Raw genomic sequence first — 20,524 nt, 5'->3', positions numbered from 1 at the left:
GCAACTAGGCCCGTGAGCCACAACTACTGAGCCTGTGTGTCTGGAGCCTGTGCTCTGCAACAAGAGAGGCCGCGATAGTGACAGGCCCGCGCACCGCGATGAAGAGTGGCCCCCGCTCGCCGCAACTGGAGAAAGCCCTCGCACAGAAACGAAGACCCAACACAGCCAAAAATAAATAAATAAATAAATAAATAAATAAATAAATAAATAAATAAATAAATAAAAATGAATATCTGCTTAAAAAAAATTGTCTTTTACTTCTGCATTTACTGCTTCCCATAAATCCTTTCTTTTCAGATTTTCTGGTAGGAAAGTCCACAATCGAAGACAGGGAAGGCATCAGGTTCCTGGTTTAGGCACGGCGGCCACCATCCCTCTGCCATGAGATCCTTCTCATCATTAACAATGTTCTAGGGAAGCTGCAGCTTAGGTTCCAGGCACTGGGGGAAATGTAAGCAAATACTTCCTCCTTCCTCTTCCCAACAGGGAAGTGTGCTGGGCCCACAAGACTCCAGTCCCTGTCACCTGGGGACACCCTCCCCTTTTCTCTTCCAAAAGGGAAAGAGAAAAAGACCTACCATGGCCATAGTTAATCTTCTGAAGAGCAGATCAGGAGCTTATTTTTGCTTTAACCATTTAGAAGCAGGATCAACTGAAGTCACTACTGTGAACTGATTACCATTCATTTTTAATTAAAATGTGACATAATAAAAAGCATGCATCTCGTTAACTATATGTCACATTTGCTCAGCTCTAAATTTTGCTACACCATATTCTATTCATGTAATTTCAGTCTTTGAGTTTGTTTCTGCAGTAAAATTTCCACCTACATAAAATTTTACAGAATTGAAGAAACATGTTATGTGTACAGCCAGATCTTTATCATTTCAAAATGTTTATATCCATACTTCAGTATGCTTTGATGATCTTATTTTTAACCTCAGAGTACAGGTTGGACTCTTTAGATATGCAGATTAATCTATGATCTTGTGATTTCAGAGTCACAGGCAATGATGGTATCATTCACCAACCAATTGCTAGTGTCAGGAAGCAGACTTTTCTTCTGCCCTATTAGGTTTAGTAATTAGGGGCCTGCAAATTAAAATGACAAAAGATAGTTTAACAGGAGAAGAAGTTTATTCATATATATGGGAGCTAACAAGAGAAGTAACTATCTCACTAAATGTTTAAAGTTAGAGGTTTATATATCTAACTTAGCAGAGAAAAGGAAAGTGGAAGAAAGGACTTCTATTCTTTTAGAAGAATAAATGAACGATAAGTAATTTTGTGATTATTTTGTGTCTGCACGTTCAAGGGGTCTTTCCTTCTTCTATGCGAATCTCCCCAGAGAGGGGATTTGTGGTAGGTTTACTCTTGATTTCTCTCCTGGGAGTAGACCTGTCTTGAAGAGGGAATCATAGAAGCCTCATTTCTCAGAAATGTCTGCTTTTAGTCAAATAAGGAAAGCTCTTTCTGCATCTGTTGATTCCCAAATGTTTTGAGATTAAAATAATCTCCATACCAACTCTGAGGGTCCAACTGGGTCTCTAGGCATTCCTCCCTATATGTCCTCACTTGTAATGCTGTGAGGCAGTGCCTACTCTACCTTGTACAGATAAGGAAACTGGCTCAGAAGGACTCAGTTACCTGCCCCCGGTGAACAACTAGCCAGTTTCAGAGCTGGATTATTACAAGGGACATCTGAATCCATAGCCCAGCCTCTTAGCCCTTTGAGACATGATCACTCAAGAGATCTTAGAGGGCTTCCCTGGTGGTGCAGTGGTTAAGAATCCGCCTGTCAAGGCAGGGGACACGGGTTCGAGCCCTGGTCCGGGAAGATCCCACATGCCGCAGAGCAACTAAGCCCGTGGGCCACAGCTACTGAGCCTGTGGGCCACAACTACTGAAGCCCACATGCTTAGAGACCGTGCTCCGCAACAAGAGAAGCCACTGCAATGAGAAGGCCGTGCATTGCAACGAGGAGTAGTCCCCGCTGGGTGCAACTAAAGAAAGCCCATGGGTGGCAACAAAGACCCAACACAGCCAAAAATAAAATAGAACAACAACAAACGTTTAAAAAAAATAAGAGAGATCTTAGAGCTCATGTGATCCAACCCTCTTTATGCTATTGAAGAAATTTGTTTACCTCACTGTCAATCACTAAATGGGGGGTCTTGGACAATTTTCTCAGCCCATTTGTGTCCCGGTTTTTCCATCTGTAAAATGATTACAGTATTCACTTCAGAAGCATGCTTTGAGGAACAGTGCCAGGCACATAGTAAGTGCTAAGCATCTGCTCTTATTATTATTTACTTTATAGACATCAACAGATTCTTATAAAATATTCCAAGACTAAGTGTACAGAGTAAAACATGTAAATCATCTCTTACCCACCTGCCCACCCTCTTCCCAGGGGTCACCATCAGTGGATGTGTTTCTAGTCCTTTACCATCATAGTCATACATATTTTTAATCTGTGCAAGCACTCATGAGCTGTCTTCATGCATTTTAACAGAAATGGAATCATATTTTGCAAATTATTCTCCAACCTCCTGTTTCCATTTAAACCACTCAAGTCTTATAGATCTTTCCATGTCAGAACATCTCAGTGTTGCTCATTCTTTTTTAACAGCTGCATGGTGTTATACTGAATGGACTTAAAATGATGTACCCTTCTGATATTGATAAGCTTCTAGGCAGTTGTGGGGCTTTTGGTTTTGTTTTTCTCATGTAGCTAGACAAGCCCTTAGTGATTATAGACATGTGGAAAAGCTAAAGAGAGCATGTTGTTCCAGAAAAGTTCCCATTAATATACAGCAGAGACTCTTCTCTCATGATCGGCTTCGTGTCTCTCCAGCTCTGATAGATAGTATCATCTAAACAAACATTTGGGGTTTTTTTTTACCCATTTCTAGTGGGGCTGCACTTTTGGTTCCCTAACAACTTGCAGCTTCTGATCTGGGCAGAGTGAAGAACAAAAATAAAGGTGATGGTGGAGCTTGTGCCTAGGATGACACCCACTGGACTGAGATAATGAAACAGCCACTGAATGATGCACGTTTGACCCTGGGGATGTCAGAGGTTTCTAAGGGAGCTTTTAATGGGCTAGTATCACAGGGTCACTTTTTAAAAACAGGTTCTACTTAAGTTGGACTGCATCTTTCTGCATATTTCTTTCTACCATCCTAGTTTCCTTCCAAACCAACGGGATGACAAACCATGCTACAATAACATGAACATGTCGGTTTACATGAGGGAGTAGGGAGTTGACCCTTATCTGGGGAATTCTGAAATAGAGACTCCTGGAGGCACTATTTCTACCTGAATGTTTTGCACACTGCTAACTAATCACTTCTTAACTGCATGAGAGAGGAGTTTTTCTATGTACCATTTCAAATCAGAATCCGATGGTATTTTACCATTAGGCAACAAAAGATCATCAGTTTCCAAAATTTAGTGAAATTTACAATAATTGAAAAAAAATTTTGTGCTAGCAAAAGTATCCAAGAGAGAAGAATCCAAGCCAGGAGCAAATATATTATCAAATTATTCATGAAATAATAATGATAATGATGTTGTGTGTTTGTGGAGAGCTTCCCATAAATGACGCCCTGAGCCAAGCACTTGGCTTAGATCACCTCACTTAATTGTCTCGACAGCGTAATCACTCTCACCTAACTATGAATTCAATCAGTCTGACTGGTTGAAATGCAAGGAAGAGTTCACTGATGTTCCCTGGTTTATAAAGAAAACTGCTTGTTATTACTTCTCTTCTGGATTATTTCACAGACATTACATCGAAGTTTTAGAAGAAAATTCCCCATTTTAGTTTAGCACATCTTCCCATGTGTTTATCATGTCTTAGCTATAAAAATTTCAGAAATGCAAATATATAATGTAATATAATATACTCTTTACAAATCAGTAAAAGCAAAGATTTATCTCATTCACAAAAATGCTAAAAAAGCAAGATAGCAGAATTAATACTTTAAACTTAACACCTGACTACTACAGGCTACTACAGATGAATAAACGTCTATAGAAGACAAACTACAGGGACTCCCCTGGTGGCGCAGTGGTTAGGAGTCCGCCTGCCAATGCAGGGGACACGGGTTTGAGCCCTGATCCACGAAGATCCCATGTGCTGCAGAGCAACTAAGCCCGTGCGCCACAACTACTGAGCCTGTGCTCTAGAGCCCGCAAGCTCTGCAACATGAGAAAGCCACCGCAATGAGAAGCCCACGCACTGCAACGAAGAGTAGCCCCCGCTTGCCTCACTATAAAGAAGGACTATACGATGAACAGCATCAAATTTATAATCACTGGGCAAACCATGAGGTACGATTTGAAATATACTAGAAATGGTCAGTGTCTTTCAAAATATCCCTTCTAGTCTTCCCCATAGTGTCTAAGGGGCCACCATGGCATTGAAATATTGATTTACTGTGAATCTCAAAGACTTTTCAATCTTAAGAAGTGTCTTTCTGAAATGGAACTACCCTTTGTGGCATTCTTTTTTAAAAAAATTAATTAATTATTTTTTAAAATAGATCTTTATTGGAGTATAATTGCTTCACAATACTGTGTTAGTTTCTGTTGTACAACAAAGTGACTCTTTTAAGTCAGGGTCTCTCATCCGTTTATTCATCCAACAATATTACTTGAACCACAATTGCCAGCAGGCGCCGTGTAAGGCTCTGAAGAGGATGGGAGACAGAGGCAGAGCTTTCCTAGGAAAGCTCACATTTTCACCTCCTTTATTCTCACCTGAGAGCAGCTGACACAGAAAGAGCAGGAGAAAATGTTGATGTCTGAGTAGGTAAGAGAGAAAGGACAGCACACTCTCTTTGACCGCCTTACTGTGAGCTGCCATGGGCTGGCTCTGTGGACAGAACATAAAACATGTGGCAAGACTGTGCTGGGGTAAGTGGTTTCTACATGGACTATTTCTAAGACAGTGTTATGCTCTTACAATTTCTCACTTTCATTGTATAACTGTCTCTGCTCTGAGTACATTTCAGAGAAAAATCTTAGGTAAGCATTCAAGTAAAGCAATGAAAATGTACTGCAGTGTGACCAAGTGGGTATTTTAGCGATTTATAATTATGCCTCTAACATATAAAATGCTCTACACTTCACAAGTTGGGCTTGTTAGGAGGCAGATAAATTCATGAATGTGTGCAGTCTCTATTATATTTCTATCCTGGACTATTTTTCTTAAAGATTTTTATAGCTGCATAGGAGGTGATTTTAAGAAAAATACTTTGACTACTTTTTTCATGTTAAATACTCACTACAAATATTGTAGGAATATTCAAAGATAGAATTCTCCTGTTCACCTCCTGTCTTGAAGAAGTTTTTACTTTGTGTTTTTGAGTGACATAAAGTCTCTTTGACTTTGTGTTTGAAAGTGACATAAGTGTGGTAGGTGTCCTGATACAAGGATGGCATTTTCGGTTCCGTGCCTGTCTCTCAAAGGTTCAATGAAGCACAGAGGAGCAGGTGAATTCCTTACTGTTTCTGTGTGGGCTCTGCCTGTCCCATCACTGAGTCTGCCTCTCATCCTCGTGCAGATGGGCAGGCAGTTTACAGGCCCCATGGGGTCTGTGTCCTGGCTTCAATGTTGGACCCATTAGGAGAGCCCTGGGGGACCACATGAGTTGCCCGCAGGGTCCTACCTGAGCTCAGGGGAGCAAAGGGGGAGATTGAGGGCAGTGAGAGCTCTCAGCACCGCTGCCCCTGGGCTCCCTCCCTGGAGGTAGTGATGAATGCCCAGACCTAAGAGCCTTCTGTCCATGTTTGCTGCACATATAAACTTAGTGAGGCAGTGATGAATTTGTGGAGAAAACAATATTTTTTTAAGTCCAAAGAACTAAATTAGAGTTCCTGACCTGTTGTGATTCCAACTTTGTATACATCTCTTAATCTCCATGAACCTCCATTTTTCTGCGCAAAAGAGAGGTAACAGTGATTGCCCTGACTACCTCCACGATGGAAGATGTATTGGTGTTTTACGTACAATGAAAAACTATACAGGAGTTCCATGGCCGACGGTTTGTAGAATGAGGCAAGGTAGAATAAAAACAGTGACAGAAGGAACAAAAACAGAAAGACGGGGTGTTCTTTTCTTTTAAACAATAATGAATTCACTGAGGAGTCTGAAAAGTTCCAGGAGCTGGGTGCTGCAGAGCCCAGCGGACACCATGGAAACCTCAGCAGGATGTCCAGTGTTTCAATGTTGCATCACCGTTAACTAATAGGAAGCCAGTTTCCTCTCCCTAACTTTCGGAGAACTAAGGATTGTATATTTTGGAAAATAAGGTTGAAGATGAGAATAAAGAGTGAAGATGATTGGATTGTAAATTTTTTTTTTAATTTCCTATTTTCCTGCTGCCTCAACACCCAGGGGACCAGGTGCGTGGGTGTGCCCAGGCTGGTTCCTGCCGCAAGATTCCCTTTTTGCCCTCCCCGACTGTGACTTAGACATTCCAAGAAACGATGAAATCTCCTCAGGCCTTGTTTCTGCTCCACCCAGACTTGCCCAAGGTCCTCACTCTCTCTCGACTCCCCACCTGCTAGGTGGCTGCTGAATGGTGAGGTGCGCCCTGTCTTCTCCTCTAGGACCTGTGAGTATAATAAACCCTGTAATTTCTTCTGCAGAAATATTGCAGTGGCCCTTAAAGACCCTACAAGGGGGACTTACTCCCCCATTTACAATGATACTGGAAGCAAATGGAATTTTAATTCCAAATGTATGTAGTTTGGGAAAGCTATATGATTTCCTATACAGACTATCTAGAAGGTTCTGTTGGCTCCTAGACACCCAATAAGCTATTAGAGAGTCTGCTTCCTGGACCTTGGCTCACAATAGCTCAGTTTCTCAGGCCCCATCTTTATTTTCATTCTCCCCATTTACACTGGCGCTTATGACTGTCAGCCATGGTTTATGACTAATAAAACCCTATTGTGTAAAATGCACTAGAGTGAGGACCTTGCACAACAGGTGATTTAGGCATAAGAAGCTATCCTTCTGCTATATTCTTTTAAAATACTGAATCATTTTTTAAAACATGAATTACAAGCTGTCAGGCATGTCACTCATGCACACGCAGATATGCAACTAAAACTGTACAGGTGTATCCCTCAGATTGTTTAGTGCTTAGAATTTATTTTTGAAAGACATTTTGTGCTAAGTGAATGTAATCTAACATATAATTTTGGTATGTTTTACGAAAGGGACAATCATACTTCTCTTTATTATCATTTAATTAATACGAAAAGAGTTAGTTTGGCTTTTGCTCAATTTTTAATGTGATTTTTAAATCTCATTTTATTAATTTAGATGAACTATAGAACTATGGGGGCTTCCCTGGTGGCGCAGTGGTTGAGAATCTGCCTGCCAATGCAGGGGACACGGGTTCGAGCCCTGGTCCGGGAAGATCCCACATGCCACGGAGCAACTGGGCCCGTGAGCCACAACTACTGAGCCTGCGCGTCTGGAGCCTGTGCTCCACAACAAGAGAGGCCGTGGTAGTGAGAGGCCCACGCACCGTGATGAAGAGTGGCCCCCGCTTGCCGCAACTAGAGAAAGCCCTTGCACAGAAATGAAGACCCAACACAGCCATAAATAAATAAATAAATAATAAATAAATAAAATTAAAAAAAAAAAAAAAGAACTATGGTATATCATAGTATCAGCAATTCAGAAATCCTCAATGCAGTTTAACTTTCAACCTGTTCCAAGAGGATTTAAGGGCATCATAATGTCCCAGGGCTGTAAAAATTTGCTTGTGGATGTAGTAACCATACGCTTATCTCACATACAACTTTTCAGTCTTGGAATTAATGGTTTTTGTGAATTAAAAATTATTCTGCAAAAATTAGCATAACTGTCCTTGCCTTTAAGCATCACTCTGGTGAGCTGGTATTAGGAATAATGAGAAGAAACTTGTATCAACCCTGCCCCCCACCACTGGTTAAACTACAATATGCTCTATACACCGTGAATCACTTCTTTTAAGAAAGTTATCTTATGAGATGGCAGGTGCTTATACCTGGAAATGTAGAAAATACTTCACTCACAACGTTTACGGAGACTAACTGATGAGGAAACACCCACGGCAGAGACAAATGAGACGGAGCTGTGCGCTCAGGGATGCACGGGCTGGGATGCAGGAACCGAAACTAGCACCAAGGGGCCCCTGACCTGACGTGATTCTGCAGGGAATTGCAGCAGATACGTTTGCTGGGAAATCAGGCAACGCTCAAGGAGGAGGAGGCTGCAGATTTGTAATTTAATAACGAGGAATTTAAACTGTTGCCACAAGAGGAGGGGCATTTCTGGTAGAGCAAACCTCCATGCAGAGGCCTGGACTTGGAAGAAGGCGGTACACTCTCCGGACAAGCAGGATGCTGGGCGGAACTTGGCTGAAGTTTAGGAAACAGGATGGTGAGAAGAGTCTGGGGAGTCAGGTCAGGGCCACTCTGTGAGGGGCCCTGAGTGTGAGAGTAAGGAAGGGAGACCGCAGTCCCCAGGCAAGGGGGTGACCAGGGAGGCACGGGGGAGAGGGGGGAATATGCCCACCTTCTCTGGGGGAAGATGCCTCCCCTCTCCCCAGGCCCCACAGGGGTGGGAGGCGAGGCTGGGGGATTTGCTTCAGAACACAGACGGGAATCTATTGTTATAGACTGTATCTGAAATGAAGAAAATTAGTAATCAGTAATGAGTTAAAATAGAGATCATTTCATTTGGAATTAGACAAATCCTTAAAAGGTGCTACATACACATGGAAGTTCATTTATCTTCTGGTGCTGAGTCAGGTTTTGGTTTTAGTTTTGTTTGTTTTCCCTTTTTTCTAACCAGCCACAATGAAAGCAGGGCTGGGGTAGAGTTCTCAGTAGCAGTGACTGCATTCCGGAGGGAGGGGCAGTGAGCAGGGTCTCACCTCCTCGCCTGGATGCAGCTCACCGAGCTCTCAGGGAGGAGGGCGAGCTCCCTGCCGTCTTCCGCGGTCCCGAGCCCTCGTCCTTCTCCAGCCCGAGGTCAGAGAGGTGAGTGGTCCCTCCTTCCTCAAGGGCACAGCCCTGTCTTCCCCTCCTCAGGAGTGTCTCCTGGGATGAGCCCTGGGTGTGGGGCCCTGAGAGGCTGCCCCCGGCAGCTCCCTGCAGTACTAAGGGCTCCTCCCAGCGTTTGCCAGCAGCTTCTGTGCTGGTGCTTGTTAGGGCCGCTGGGCTGGGAGGACGTGACCCACAGAAATGTGTCATTTAGTGAATCCACAAAGTGGCATCACTCAGCCCGGGTTGTTAGGATCACATCCAGATGGCCCTCAGGAAACATCTGATAGAAATTGGTAAGTGTAGGTCACCTGAAATGCATCTAGAGAGAGGAGATCCTGGGGCAGGGAAGGGCTTAGGGGACCGGCAGAGCCAATGATAGCCAGACACAGGATAAGATAAGGCCTGGGTGGGTCAACAGGGAGACATTAGAGGAAGTCATTAAGGGAGCTCAGGGTCAGGTCTGGTTTCTAACTGTGATACTAATTTTTTATCAAATCAAATCCTGGCCATGTACTTCCTATGTGGAGTGAAGGCTGCCTTAGAAACTGGCATGTTTTTATATCTACAGTACTTCTCTCACTTCCTGAACAAGTATTGGCCTGGGAGCACGTCAGTACCCTTTAGTTTTGTGGGGTGTCCAGGCATGCAGTGTTCCATTTCCAGCAGCATTGGGAGAGACTGACACCACCCTCAGCAGAGGGAGCAGAGCTGTGTTTGAGGGGAAGCATCTCCAGTTATACAAGGTCAATTGGTTCTCTGTAAAAAGTGACAGTGTCCACGTGCAGTCCTAAGGGCCCTTTGATCCATCACACATGACAGGTTGGCAGAGTAAAGACTCTTTTCTTCCAGCAGTGACGAGAATATGTTCCTGTTTTGATTTAAGTACATAACCAGAAACAGACTAAAAAGGCATTATAGAAACTATAGAAATGAGTCAAAGATCTACAACAACCAAGCGAACGCACCATCAAAAAATGTCACATTTAAAAGGGTAGGAAACCTGTGGCATTTTTTAGTCACTTTTTAGTGCAGCTTGAGGAAAGTGGCAGCCAGATCCCCAGCCCCCTTTTGCAAACCTGAGAGAGAGCAGACTGATCTGCAATGTTCTAACCTGTCTGTGGGCTGCCTAAGGACTGGTCTTTTGACACCTAACTCAGAGTTCAGACAAACAAAAATGGCTCAGATCTCAGAATAAGGGAGCCATGGGAAGCAGCGGGTATGATTTGTAAAAATGGTTGCAAAGGTAACTATAGACCCACAGACACCAAGGACAAGAGATTACTGATTGAGGAGTACAATACGACAGCTAAGGCCCCAAGAGTAAGCAAGAGTGAGACTCTTAGAAAAGACATTTAAAAGCAGATGTATAAATAGGAGAACTGGGGGAAAAAAAACACACGCACTGGTCCAGAGACAACACAGGTCTGAAAAGACCCTAAGACATCACATTAGGCTGATTACAAAGGTCTTCCCCTGTGTAGAGCAAGTATAAGAAGACTGGGACAGGTGGCTGTTTTTTAAAATGCCCAGTTTTCAACAAAAGATCACCAGGCAGACAAAGAAACAGTAAAACTAGGCTCATTCAAAGGAACAAAATAAATATCCAGACACCATACCTCAAGAAACAGGTTTTGGACTTACTGGAAAAAGATTTTAGAACAACTATCTTATGTATGCTCAAAACGTTAAAGGAATACACCAACAAAGAACTAAAGGAAATCAAGAAAACAATGAAATGAAAATGAAAATGAAAGCACAGCTTACCAAAACTCATGGGATGCAGGGAAAGCAGTACTTAGAGGAAAATATAATGTAAAAGCTTACATTGAAACAGAAGAAACATATCACAATCAGCCACCTAACCTTACACCTTAAGGGACTAGAAAAAGAAGAACAAATTAAATTGAAAGCTCAAAGAAGGAAGGAAATAATAAAGATTAGAGCAGAGATAAACAAAGAGAGACTAGAAAAACAATAGAAAAAATCCATGAAACCAAGAGTCGGTTCTCTGAAAATCAACAAAATTGACAAATCTTTAGCTAGATTGACTAAGGAAAATAAAAAAAAGACGACTCAAATAATTGAAATCAGAAATAAAGACAAAGACATTGCTACATATTTAACAGAAATAAAAGGATTATAAGAGATTACTATGAACTGTACACTAAAAAACTGGATAATCCAGGTGAAATGGATGAATTCCTAGAAACACATAACTTACCAAAACTAAATCAAAAAGAAACAGAAAATTTGAATAGACCTAGTAAGGAGATTTAATTGGTAACCAAAAGTTTCCTGGCAAAGAAAAGCCTTGGACCAGATGACTTCATGGATGAATTCTACCAAATATTTAGAAGAACTAAGAAGAACCAACACCAATCCTCTCAAACTCTTACAAAACTTAAAGGAGAAGGAACACTCTCTAACTCATTCTGAGGCCAGCATTTCTCTGATACCAAAGCCACATAGACACTACAAGAAAAGACAACTGTAACCAACATGCCTTATAAAGAATGATGCAAAAGTCCTCAACAAAATACTGGTAAATCAAATTTAGCAGCATATTAAAAGGATTATGCACCATGACCAAGTGGGATTTAGTTCTGGAATGCAAGGGTGGTTCAATATATAGAAAACCAGCAATGTCATATACAGTATTAATGAAATGAAGGGGAAAAGCACAGGATCATCTCAACTGATACAGAAAGAGCACTTGACAAAAGTCAGCACACTTACATGATAAAAGCACTCAAGAGACTAAGAATAGAAGAAACTACCTCCACATAATAAAAAGCCATATATGAAAAACCCACACTGAACATGATAATTTTTGGTGAAGGTTGAAAGCTTTTCCTCTAAGATCAGGAACAAGACAAGGATGCTAGATTTTGTCACTTCTGTTCAACATAATACTGGAAGTCCTAGCCAGAGAAATTAGGCATGAAAGACATCCAAATTGTAAAGTAAGAAGTAAAATTATCTCTGCAGACAACATGATTTTATAGGTAGAAAACCCTAAAGATCCACCACCCCCCCCCCCCAAAATTGTTAGAACTAATCAGGGAACAATGTTTCGGGATACAAAATCAATACCCAAAAATCAGTTGCAATTCAATACACTAGTAAGGAACAATCCAAAAATAAAATTAAGAAAGCAATTCCATTTACAACATTATCAAAAAGAATAAAATACTTTGGAATAAGCTTAGTCAAGGAGGCAAAAGACTTGTACTCTGAAAACTACAAAACATTGCTAAAAGAAATTAAGGACACAAATAAATGGAAAACCATTCTGTGTTCATGGATTAGAAAACTTAATATTTTTAAGATGTCAATGTTTCACAAAGTGATCTACAAATCATTTTCAACAAGGGTACCATGTATTCAGAAAGGACAGTCTTTTCAACAATTGGTGCTGGGAAAATTGGATATTCACATGTAAAGGAATAAAATTGGACCCTTACCTTACACCATATACAAAAATTAACTTGAAATGGATCAAAGTCCTAAACATAAGACCTAAAACTATAAAACACTTAGAAGAAAACATAGTATAAAAATTTCATCACATTGGATTTGGCAATGATTTCTTGGATATGAAACCAAAAGTACAGACAACATAAGCCAAAATAGATAACAATATAACATATAGCTATAAATGCTTACATTGAAAAAGAAGAAATATCAAAACATAACAACAGAATTTAAAACTTGGATACATCAAAGAACATTATCAACAGAGTGAAAAAGGCAACCAATGGCACAACACAAAATATTTGCAAATCATATATATGATAAGGGGTTCATATCCAGAATATATAAAGAACCTTGTACATCTCAACAACAAAAAAATCAATCTGATTTTAAAATGCACAAAGTACTGCAATAAACATTTATCTAAAGAAGATACACAAATGCCCAATAAGCATAGAAAAAGATGTTTGTTAGGGAAATACAAATCAAAACCATAGTAAGATACTACTTCACTCCCTTTAGATTGGCTATTTTTTTTTTTAATGGAAAATAAGATGTGTCGGCAAGGATATATAGGAAACTTCGTGCACTGCTGGTAGGAATGTAAAACAGTGCAGCCACTTGCAAGACCGTTATGGCAGTTCTTCAAAAAATTAAAAATAGAATTACCATATGATCCAGCCATTTCACTTCTGGGTATATATCCAAAAAAGTTGAAAGAAGGGTCTCAAGGAGATATCTGTACACTCATGTTCACAGCAACATTATCCACCATAGCCAAAAGGTGGAAACAATCCAAATATCTACCAACAGATGAATGGATTAAAAAAATCTGGGATATACATACAGTGGAATATTATTCAGCCTTAAAATGAAGGAAATTCTGACACATGCCACAGAATGGATGACCCTTGAAAACATTAAGTGAAATAAGCTAGTTACAAAACAACAAAAATTATATGATTCCACTTATATGAGGTATCTATTCAAATTTATAAAGCCAGTAAAATGGTGATTGCCAGCGCCTGGAGAAAGAAAGGAAATGGGGAGTTAGTTTTTAATGGGTAGCAAGTTTCAGTTTGGGACGATGAAAGAAGTTCTGATGGATGCACTTGGAGGGCATTGTGCTGAATGAAAGGAGTCAGACAGAGAAAGACAAACACTGTATGATATTACTTACACGTGGAATCTAAAACCTATAACAAACTAGTGAATATAACAAAAAAGAAGCAGACTCACAGATACAGAGAACAAACTAGTGGTTACCGGGGGGAGGGGGGCAAAAAAAGGGTGGGGAGTGGGAGGTACAAGCTATTGGGTGTAAGAGAGGCTGCAAGGACGCATTGTACGACACGTAGAGCCAATATTTTGTAATCACTGAAAATGGAGTGTAACCTTTAACAATTGTATACAAAATATACACAGTAAATATTAGTTGTTTTACCTCTCAAAAAAATTCTGAAGATGAATAGTGGGGTGATAGTGACACAACAATGTGAGTGTACTTAATGCCACTTAAAATACTTCAAAGGGTAAATTATATGTTATGTATATTTTACCACAAGAAAAATTTAAACAAAGTAAAAGTGCATTTTCATTTAGGTGAAATGTTAGCAATGAGACCCAGTCTGATACAATGAGAAACAGAAAGTTTCCTGCCTATGAACTCCCTGTGGTAATGGGAAACTCTACTCGTCCCAGCCACTGCTGCAGATTTCCTGGGCACTCTGGGTGGGTGCCACCACGCCCACCCTCAATTTCATGTCAGTGACACAAAGCCCATTGCGACTGTACCTTGTTTGGTGTCACGCGGTGGCAGGACAGGATAGAATTTCTCAGTTCTTACCAGGGAATATAGTCATCATCAACTTCACACAGTGAGAGTCTCAAATTGCCCACAATCTTATCTAGCTCTTGCCAGCAGGAACACCTTTTTAATTTAAGGTAATGAACTCTGAATCATTAATACAAATCAACAGCTGAACGACGGAAAGTTACACACCCATGATTCAATCAAGATAAACGCCGAGAGGCCACGTGCTCCCACCCCCTGTGATTCGGATGCTTATATTACCCAGCTATGATGAGCGAGCCAGTTCTGACTGAAACTGCTTCCCACTGAAAACGGGTAGCGGAAAGTCTCCCAGGAGATTGTCTGTTAGGCAACTTCCCCACTGTTTCTTGGGGAACACAGTGCGGTAAATAGATCATCTCAGGGGGCTGTCAAATAGACAAAACAGGAGTGAAGGTAACAAAAGCAGCCCTTAGCAAACAACGTAAACTGGCATTAAGAAGAAGAAAATGGTGATTGAAAGAAAAGTGTTACTTGAAAGTAATAAAGCCAAAATCAGGAGAAAAAAGCAGAAAGCAAAACCAAAGTAAGTGTAAATGAGAAAATACATTAAAATGAAATTTGAAAATGACCTAACAACTTTCTAATAGAGAGAAGTGAATCCAGTCAAGCTCTTCAGGCTCCAACCTGGAGGCAGGTAAAGTGAGGTGTGAACAATCAAGGCCACTTGCTTCTGTTCTGCAGGTGACAGCTGAGCTAGGACCCTTACCTGTGCACCTCTCCCCTGCATCCTCCTTTCATCCTTCCTCCCCTTCCCTGGTTGATTCTTGGCCTAAGGTAGTTCTTCAGGACCAAGCATTGGGTTCAGATTGATTTAGGGAATAATATACATCTTGATGCATCTTGAGGGCTTCCTATGACTGAGGAAAGGACCAGTAAAGGACAAAGACTCAGGAAAAACTGATGCTCAGAGAGGTTGTGTCCAGATAAGAGGGCAGAAAAGCAAAGCCTGGACTGGAACTGCTCTGTCTCTCATTTCCCTGAACCAAGACACCCCAGGTCCTGAGCTGAGCAAGTCCACACCCCTTTATGAAGCAGGGAATGCGTTTTGTCCAACGCTGAACTCCTCATCGCTGGCTTCCAAACCTGGCAGGAACATCTGTGTCTATTCTACATCTCACTCCCAGTAGGGAGACAGAATTCACAAAGGCACCAAACAATCCAGCATCTTTGTTTCTATGTGGAACCTTGAGCAAAGATGGCAGATCCCTAAGAACAGAGCCACAGCCTGGGCTGGGACAACAGCAAAACCACAGCACATAGGTGTCCATTCAGGATCCTGAGGTCAGCAGTTCTCCAGGTCTTTTCTGACCACTGCCCTTGGGTGCACCCTCACCTCCTAAACCCAGCCCTAAGGTGACCCAGACTTGCCTCTGCCCCACCAAGAACACGATTGCGTTGTAAAGTCTTCCTCCCTCTCATCCTCTCTTTCTTCTGTGTGCTCTGGGAATCTATCTCACTGCACGTAATTAATCATAATAATAAACAGGAAAATAAAGGGCTACTTCAATCATACCTTAGAATATTCCAGAGTAACACAGAAATTGACCATTGTGTAACTCGGAGCCTCAGTTTCTTCGTCTGTAAAATGAAGACACTCATGGAGAAAGATTAAATGATATGATGCACCTGAAATGCTTAACACCATGCCTGGCTCACAATAAACACTCAGTAAATGTCAGACACCAACCACGGTTCTTCACCTTGACACAAACCCCAGCCTCCCTTTCTAGATGCCACTCCTTGTAGTACTCAGGGGTGTTGTCTGCTCATTTTCTCACATTCCATTTGCCATGGTGTCCAGAGCATTTCTTATCAATTTCTCATCAATTCCAGATTAATCTTCTTCTTCCCTTACAAAAAGTGGGCACAACAAACAAAATGAGAAAGTGCCTCTTTTCCTTTACGATAAGCATCGTTTGACTATAGCCACCTCTGTCCTTCCAGGCCACTGTCATGTTCACGTTGAGATATACTGGAGTTCTTACTCCGGAACCTGTGAATGTGAACTTATTTGGAAATCTGGTCTTTGCAGAAGTCATCAAGTTAAGATGAGGTCATGACAGTGGACCCTAATCCAATATGACCTGGGTCCTTACAAGAAGAGAAGAGACATGCACAGAGGGAAGATGAAATAAAGACACAGAGGGAGAACACCCCATGACAGTGGAGGCAGAGATTGGAGTGATGATCTACAAGCCAAAGAACTCCAAGAATTACTGACAACATCATAAACTAAGAGAATGACCTGGAAGAGATTCTCCCGAGACCCTTGCCCTGCCCATGCCCTGCCAAGACACTGATTTTGGACTTCCAGCCTCCAGAATTATGAGAGAATAAATTTCTGTTGTTTTAAGCCCCTCAATTTCCAGTACTTTGTTACAGCAGCCCTAGGAAACTCATACAGGGAGAGATTTAATTCCTTTCAGTTTAAAGGTGCCCTGTACTGTTTGACAGGGGAGGGTTTTCAAAAGACCCTAGATATCACAGTCAGGTTCCTTTAATAAGTGACTCATGTATTTATTATTTATTTCATCTAAGGATAGAAAACTTATTGGCGATGTAATTCACTGACCATTTCACTTATTATTACTTGGGTACATATGGATGAAAGAGTGTTGCCACAGTAATTTTGCATTCCATTCTGACGATATTTTTTGGAAACTCTCAAATTTTCTTCCAATATGTAGGAGCTTTTCCTATGTCTGAATTTTCCATCAGTGGGAACTTTAGCTAATAAAGCATTTGCTGCAGCATACACAAGAGCTCCCCAGCGATCTCTTTCCACTGCTCAAGTGATTTTTCTCTTCTCTCTCTTCTCAAAAAGAAGGATACTGAATCATTAAAATGTTCAAAGCTCTGAGAGGAAGATAAGCCATTCAGGTTGAATGATTAAGAACATTAAAAAACACAAAAGAGAAGGCAGGAGTTCAAATCCAAATAAACTTCATTTGTCTAATGCACATCAAATATTATTTATTTTGAACTTCTCTCCCTTGGCCATAGCTGTAGTGTGAGGTTAAGTTCTGGTATTTCCACTACCTGCCCTTCTTTCTTATGCACAGCTCCTTCTAGAAAAATGCCCTGACCTTCGACTCTTCTTCAAAACTGCTCTTCCTTAGCTCTTAACTGATCCCTCCTCAAGGACAAAGTGAAAGGTAGAGTATGCCAATAAAATAAGCAGAGGTTTTCAAGCATACCACAGGGTAATTGGGAAAATGACTGGAAGATGAGTCATGTGCTTCAGGTCCGGAGCTCACCCTATAGGTATTTAGGGTGCATGGCAGACAGATGCACTCCTGTCCATGCATCCAAACCAATGTAATATAATCTCAGAGACAGCTTATCCTTTTATTTTTTTTTATTTTATTTTTTTTAAATTGAACTGATTGATTTTATCCTTTTTTTTTTTTTTATAAATTTATTTATTTATTTTTGGCTGTGTTGGGTCTTCGTTTCTGTGCGAGGGCTCTCTCCAGTTGCGGTGAGCTGGGGCCATTCTTCATCGCGGTGCGTGGGCCTCTCACCATCGCGGAGCACAGGCTCCAGACGCACAGGCTCAGTAGTTGTGGCTCACGGGCCCAGTTGCTCCGCAGCATGTGGGATCCTCCCAGACCAGGGCTCGAACCCGTGTCCCCTGCATTGGCAGGCAGATTCTCAACCACTGCGCCACCAGGGAAGCCCTAGCTTACCCTTATATATGCCAGAAGAAAGCCACCTCACCATAAAACTCTTAGAAGAGAACATAGGCAAAACAATCTCTGAAGTAAATAGTACCAATGTTTTCTTAGGTCAGTGTCCCAAGGCAATAGAAATAAAAGCAAAAATAAACAAATGGGACCTAATCAAACATACAAGCTTTTGTACAATAAAGGAAACTATAAACAAAATGAAAAGACAACATACGGACTGGGAGAAAATATTTGCAAATGATGCAACCAACAAGGGCTTGATTTCCAAAATATACAAATAGCTCATACAACTCAATAACAACAACAACAACAAAACCCAATTGAAAAATGGGCAGAAAACCTAAATAGACATGTCTCCAAAGAAGACAAACAAATGGCCAACATGCACATGAAAAGATGTTCAACACTGCTAATTGTTAGAGAAATGCAAATCAAAACTACAATGAGGTACCACCTCACACCAGTCAGAATGGCCATCATTAAAAAGTCTACAAATAACAAATTCTGGAGAGGGTATGGAGAAAAGGGAACCCTCCTACACTGTTGCTGGGAATGTAAACTGGTGCAGCCACTCTGGAAAACAGTATGGAGGTTCCTCAAAAAACTAAAAATAGAGTTGCCATATGATCCTGCAATCCCCCTCCTGGGCATATATCAAGAGAAAACTATAACTAGAAAAGATACATGCACCCCAATGTTCATTACAGCACTATTTACAATAGTCAAGACATGGAAACAACCTAAATCTCTATCGACAGATGAATGGATAAAGAAGACGTGGTACACATATGCAATGGAATACTACTCAGCCATAAAAAGCATGAAATAATGCCATTTGCAGCAACACAGATGGACCTAGAGATTATCATATTAAGTGAAGTAAGTCAGACAGAGAAAAAGAAATATCAGATGTTATCACTTCTATGTGGAATCTAAAATACAACACAAATGAATTTATCTAGGAAACAGAAACAGACTCACAGACATAGAGAACAGACTTGAAGTTGCCAAGAGTGAGGAGGGCTGGGGGAGAGATGGATTGGGAGTTTGGGATTAGCAGATGCAAACTGTTATATATAGAATGGATAGACAACAAGGTCCTACTGTATAGCACAGGGAACTATATTCAATATCCTGTGATAAAACATAATGGAAAAGAATATGAAAAAGAATGTGTATATATACATAACTGAATCACTTTGCTGCATGGCAGAAATGAACACATTGTAAATCAACTATATTTCAATAAAATTAATTTTTAAAAAAGAAGAAAGTCACCCAACAAGGTTTTTCTTAAGTTGAAATAGTACTTACTCTTATCTATATCATCTAAAAGCCTGTATTAGGAATATATTCACTGTGGAAATGACTTAGAATCTACTTACATGAAGGAAACTTAAGTCTAAATCCCAATGTGAGCTGAAAATCTCAAGTAAGTAATGAGCATATTTTTATATTTTTTATGTTTAATAAAAAGGCCATATAAATGGTTTGACTTCTAACAGTTAGTACACAGATCTTATATTTGACATAATTTAGGTCGAGTGTATAATCTGGGAAACAAGATCAGCACAAAAGCACCATGAAAGAGAAAAGACGATAACTGAAAGCATTCCAAACACCAGCACAGAGAGACTGAGCGTCGTATAGTTCATGGTCATCCAGAAAGACATCTGAGAAATGGCACCATTTTGGAAGCTGTTCACGTGGCAGAGGCACGGCTTAGTGAATACTGCCTCGGTTTCCCATGAACCTCCCTATGTGCTACAGGTAATGCAAAGGGTCCAGGACGGATGATGCTGCAGGCAGTGGGCTGCCTTGGAGGATCGAGCACCACGCTCGGGGGATTCACTGCTCTTGTAATGAGAAGATGCAGACCTGCTCCTTGCCTGGGGGAGGCTGGCCTCTCATCTCTCAGGACTGCTGTTTCTCTAGCACACCCTGAGAATGGCCTGGATAAAATGCAGCTAGAGCCTTCACTCTTAGCCTATCTAGAAAGAGCACACAAGCACTCAGGGTCCATGTGGATTGCATCTCCCCACATATCTTGAGGCTATTTCAGTGCGTAAGGGAACCAAATAAAAACACTATTTAGGGGAGGATGCAGAGAAATTGGAACCCTTGTGGAAATGCAAAATGGGACAGCCACTATAAAAAACAATATGAAGGTTCCTCAAAAAAAGTAAAAATAGAATTAGCATAATAAGCTCCAGCAATTCCTCTGCCGGGTATATGTCCAAAACAACTGAAATCTGGATCTTGAAGGGATATTTGTATACCCATGTTTATCACAGCATTATTCGCAATAGCCAACAGGTGCAAACAACCCAATTGCCCGTAGATGGACGAATAGATCTCTTAGTCCATTCAAGTTGATATAACAAAATACCACAGACTGGGTGGTTTACAAACAATAGAAATTTATTGCTCACAGTTCTAGAGGTTGACA

At 41.0% G+C, this 20,524-nt stretch overlaps 1 protein-coding gene across 1 annotated transcript in view; it reads right to left on the bottom strand.

Annotated features, from left to right (window-relative positions):
- Nucleotides 1–7,291: 7,291 nt before the first annotated feature.
- The window catches only part of LOC309634341 (uncharacterized protein), a 109,407-nt gene continuing 96,174 nt past the window's right edge, over nucleotides 7,292–20,524 (bottom strand). Inside the window, exon 6 of the mRNA XM_082404278.1 lies at nucleotides 7,292–8,694. Coding sequence (XP_082260404.1) covers nucleotides 8,254–8,694 — 441 coding nt within the window. The 3' untranslated portion in view covers nucleotides 7,292–8,253. The remainder of the gene's footprint in view (nucleotides 8,695–20,524) is intronic.

This window comes from Balaenoptera borealis (genome assembly GCF_965194805.1).
Source record: "Balaenoptera borealis genome assembly, chromosome: 8".
NCBI lineage: Eukaryota > Metazoa > Chordata > Mammalia > Artiodactyla > Balaenopteridae > Balaenoptera > Balaenoptera borealis.
The sequence above is the reverse complement of the archived record's forward strand: the minus strand, read 5'-3'. Positions and strand labels throughout refer to the sequence as shown.